The 5105-nt window shown below is 50.5% G+C and overlaps 1 protein-coding gene across 1 annotated transcript; it reads right to left on the reverse strand.

Annotated features, from left to right (window-relative positions):
* Positions 1–4179: 4179 nt before the first annotated feature.
* On the reverse strand, positions 4180–5105 carry CC1G_15049 (hypothetical protein; the record flags this gene model as incomplete). Its single annotated transcript, XM_002910669.1, has 3 exons — positions 4180–4195; positions 4489–4523; positions 4941–5105. The coding sequence occupies 3 exons, from the start codon at positions 5103–5105 to the stop codon at positions 4180–4182; spliced, it is 216 nt and encodes a 71-aa protein (XP_002910715.1).

A 5105-nucleotide genomic window follows, 5' to 3' on the forward strand; every position in this document is an offset into this window, starting at 1 on the left:
TGTGTGAACGTGGAGTCGACCCTTGCTACGTGGTACTGGCTGGTCAATGGTAGAATGGGCGGTGGTCGACAGCAGCGACGACGACGAGTGGAGGAATTTCGAGACGAAACTGGGAAGGGCGAGAGCAGAGAAAAGTGAGAGAAAGGCGGGCTCTAAACAACTTATGCACGCACGTCACCCGGGCCGTTGGCGGGAACACTCAACGCGTTCGCGTTGATCAATAAACGGCCGCACGTGCCTGACGCGCTGCTCACGCGTTCGGCGCGTTTGATGCCGAGGCGCATCAATGGTTTGTAAGCGCCAATCGAGGAGTCGTCCCCGGTCTCGTCTCTTCTTTCTTTTGTCTTCTTCCGCCGTTACGTTCTCTCGACTGTTGTTTCTCAATGAAACCTTGCAGACTGGTTTAGCATCCATGGCAATGGCTGTCTTTAACACTACCGGTCTTCTGGTCTACAAGCAGGTGGCTCGCAGTGACATTTTTCGCGCAAACTTCAAAGATGATTTTATGCCCTGGTTCTCTGCATGCTTTGCGATAATTTCTCCAGATCACAACTTGGACCTCTGTGACTCGTTCAATCATTTCCGATGATCAAGGGCCATCCTTCTCTTTCTCGGGTCTGACAACTCGGCTGGGTCCAGCAAGAGCCTTTTCCTCGACTCTAACCACACGAGTTACAACTCGAAAATTCGACAAGGCGGGTCTCGGCACCATCGAATGACAGCTGCCACTCGTCTATCCCCTGCACCCTAAGCCCTATCCGATGCTCCGTCTTGGACGGTAGGATAACCTCCACAAGCTTTTGATCTGCGCTGCCTCGCTGCAGTCTCCATTTTCATTTCCTCGTTATTCAAGCTTTTGGCCCACCGGTTTCATGCACTCGGATCCAGTGGCTGGTCCCGAAATTCACGTTTTAACCTCCCGAGGTGGGTAGATGAAAGCCACGCTGGATCGGCGACGGTGTATTTGTGACGTTGGTGTGCTCCTCGATGGAAGGTTAACTCTACAAGCCGGGAATTGTTCAAGGTAAGCGAGGTTTTCGTCCCCGTCGGATGCTTCTCTCTATGCCGCGAGGGCCATATACCCGTATGCGAACCACGCGACAGGCGACTGCTCTTTCTCGTCTGCTGACTCCTTTGCCTTCTCCCTTGGTGCGACTGGTTATCATTCGACTTCGGAGTTTGGGATCCCCCTCGCATGCTCGGACTCGGGCTGCGCCGAGCCACGCTACGGTCCTTGAATGTGGCTCACCACCACGAACTTGCTTTGCGGTGCACTGAGCCCCGGTGGGATGTGGCTACAAGGGAATAAGCGTTCCCTCCCGTGCGCGATTTGAACGTTGCGGGTTCCATGCGATATGCTACCGGGGTCCTACCTCCAGGCTGCCCTCCCATTCGTTGGCTATCACGCTGCGGCTCGTCAGTCTCGAAGCGCGCGCATACAGTGTATTTCCTTGTCGTTGGCTTTCTGCATCGGGGAAATTAGAAGCAGGTGGGTACTTCATCCGAGTTCATTATGATTTTCTATGAGTGTTCGCGACTTCTTTCATTCCGTGGCCACTAGGCTTCGCCATGCCCTCATGGGTACATAATGTACCTATCCCCGTCGTTCCGTAACATAGGAGAAGGGACAGGTATCATTGGCGGAATTTATAACGTCTGTGTACTAAGGTAGAGGCCATCAGGTACTCGCACCCCCTTATGTAAGCCAGAATCCCCGCCAACGTCGAGCGTTATTGGGTCACAATGAAGATACCAATCGCGTATCTGACTTCAGGGAACATTTCCTTTCATGAATTGGAAGAGCTCCCAGTTTTCCGTTTTAAAAAATATTTTTATTTGGGTGAGAAATAAGGACTTTTTCCAAAACACTAAAAACGCCCCAAATGGTGTTTTGAGCACTTCTGCGTCGAGAGAGAAAAATAGGAATTTCGGGAACGACTTTTTCGCCGCTCTTGGCGCCAAGACAATCGTCCATTTTAGGAAACTTAGCCCCTCATCTACCAGATGACTATGCAACGGGCTGTGGTAGCCTCAGAAAAGTTCCAACCATGGGTAATTCGACCATTACGAGGCTTAGAAATAGTCCCAGTTCCCCTCTCCACTATACCTGGGAGCTTCACTTTTTTTTTCGAATGCGAAAGTCCAAATTTCGCCGCTCTTGGCGCCAAGACCTCTGCTTACATAAGGGTGCTAGTACCTGGTGGCCTCTACCTTATCTGCTATCACAGCGTATCGAGGTAGAATGTGCGGGCCGCCAAATTGAGCTCAGATTCCGGAATCCAGCGGGAATCCAAATGGAATGTGACCACAACGCTCGTTTTTTACATTCCACTTCATTGTCGGGAATATAGACACCATTTGAACGAAATCTGGCTCTCAGAATGCAGCATAATCCAACGCCGCTCACATTTCCCTGTTGCGCGCAATCCAGAAATTCTACTTTTCCCTTGCATTTCATTCCTGTATATTCAGCTCAAATCGATATTATTGGTCTAAATATAGCCCAAGGTACAAATGACACCGTACACGACCCCGCCAAATTGCCCCCTCCTCCTTCAGACCACGCTTTCTTGCCTCAAAACCCAGCAGAAAAGTCACGGAGACCTCTTTTGGCATCGACAGTCGACTACAGAAATGCCGACACTCCGAAAACCACGCTCCGAAAACCACGCTAAGTTACCAGCCCTCTAGCTACGACTCCCATGCCGCATCCCCGCCAGCCAGGCCAACTTCTATGTCCTCCCACACTGCCCACAGTCCTCCAGCTAAGCGCCTTACTCCTGTCCCCATAACCCTGCCTGCTGCCAAAACCACGCCCAATCCAACGCAACTTCCAGGCTCCCGCCAGCGGCCGCTTCCCAACTTCTCGCAGGTACCGAAATTCGAATAGTTCCTAGGCAATTTTCGACACGCTGTACGATAGCGGAGGCCATTCCAGTGATGATATTGTGAAACTGGAACTTGGAAGAGGTGGTGGCGGGTGCAAGCTATCAAGAGTCGTGCTAGTCGTTGGAAGGGATTGGAGCCTCGCGCATGTTGCAAGCCACCTTTCGGTAGGAGTTTGAATTGACTTGTATCAAATCAACGCTTTTCGCCTCGCAGAACTTAGAAGCGTGACAACTGTGGAATCTAACAGCGGTCAGATCTCCGCCGAATTCTCGCTGAATGCCAGAATGTCTTGCCTCACATATTCTGGAGGCAGAATTTCGCTCGAATTGCAGTCGTGTGCGAGAATTTTTAGCATTCATTATATGCTTCTTCAATTCTGGCATGCGGATTCTGGTGTGCATTGAGAGCAAATTCTGACGTGTGGCTAAATTCTCGCCAGATTCCGCGTGAATCCCACAATCCAATGCAATCCAGGCGCTCGCGGATTCTGCTCTGATACGCTGTGTATTGGCTCCTACCATTACACGTAAGTTCAACTCGAAATGCTCAATGACTCTGACTGGTTGATTGCTATCGCGGTAGAACTACGGACGGGTTTTCTCTATCGATATCATTTCGGAGGCGTTTATTCTGTCGACGTTTTCTTCGCAGTGACATCCTCATGCCCACAGTCGACTGACCCTGGATCAGCGACGACCAAAAAGTCTTTTTGCCGTATCGATAAGACCGCCGACTCCTAAGCAGGGAACTAATCCCATCAATAGATGGACAATGATTTCAGCGGGCACGTTCAGGGCGAGACGATGTCATCTCGTTCGTCATTGACCTCACTCTCGAGATGTTCTGGGCTTTCTGCGATGGGAACGAGGGGCCTCGCGGGGTTACAATGATAGAAGTCATTGGCTATCTAGGATCCCCGTACGCTTCTTTCTCGGGGTATACGTATGGTTTGGTATTTCATTATCGGAGAGGATAGAAGCTGGTGTATTTCTCGGAGGGGAGGGGAGGGAGGAACGGAGTGGGGTGGAGTGGGAAGGCGGGTTTGACCTGTGTTAATAAGCGCCCGTGGGGGCGGCCAAGTAATAATTGGTGGGAGAGTACCCAAAGATACAAAGCGATGCCCCAGACTCCCGTCCTTTGTTCTTTCAGGACATACTTCTGTGACGAGACGTGCCGTTTTCCACAACACTTCTTCCGCGTTGTTGTGATACATAGAAATACAATAAGTTTCGACGAACTAGAAGATTAATGAGGTAAGTGCCCAATTACGGCTGTGGCATATGCAACCATTCATCCGAGCGCGCGTCTATTTCAATTTCCATTGATCTGTCAGAGACGTCAGGTCAAGCCATCCATTCAAGTCTGTTTAGTTGTCGCAGGGCTTGGAGGACTTCGAAGAACGCTGATTGGCTGCCTAGAACTCGTTCACGTCCATCCTGACCTGACGCCTGAACCTGAATAACCTTTCCGACATTGATTGTTCTAAGGGGGCCGGGGGACGAGTTTCGTGATTGTAACGGTAGCCTGAACAGACATCAGGTCCAGAGGGCCCATAGGCGGTTGACAAATTGTTGGCAACTGTTGGAACAGGGTGCTTACTCGAGTCCGACGGGATTGTTGAAGGGTGCATGTAACTGTGGGCTACCGCGTGTGAGATGCCTGGGCTCGCTGGGAGCACTGGAAGCTAATTTAGTGCGTGGAAGTGAGAGGCTGCATGATCGACCTAATTATTGTCGATGGGCGCTAAGATTACAGACTCAGGGATGAAGTACTTACTACCTGCATATTCAAATTGTTCGATTACTTATGCATACCGGCAGAAGCTGTACCGGCAGCAGCCCTTCGAAGGAGGCTACAGCTCGGTGCCTAGATTTCTGACGTTCCTTCATTCATGATTTGTCGGTGTTGAAGGGGGACGAACTGAGGCTGGCAAAATTGGTGTGCTTCTGGGGTCATTCCACAAGTGTCGAAAATAGGTGTTGCAGATGTGAATCATCATGGGCGTTTTCGAATAGTGTGATATCATGATACTTGGTTGGTTACTTGCGCACCCGTGAAGTGAAGGTAAGTAGGGAAGGGATTGAGTTGAATTGAACGGTGTTCAAGTTGGAGGGGTGGTGCTGTTGATTGGTCAGGAAGTCATGCGATGAGGTAAAGACATCATCGGAGATCTTGTAGACCCGGTATTTCACAGTACCGTATAGGATCCTGGACAT

The sequence above is a fragment of the Coprinopsis cinerea genome (assembly GCF_000182895.1).
Source record: "Coprinopsis cinerea okayama7#130 chromosome 8 map unlocalized cont3.8, whole genome shotgun sequence".
Lineage (NCBI taxonomy): Eukaryota > Fungi > Basidiomycota > Agaricomycetes > Agaricales > Psathyrellaceae > Coprinopsis > Coprinopsis cinerea.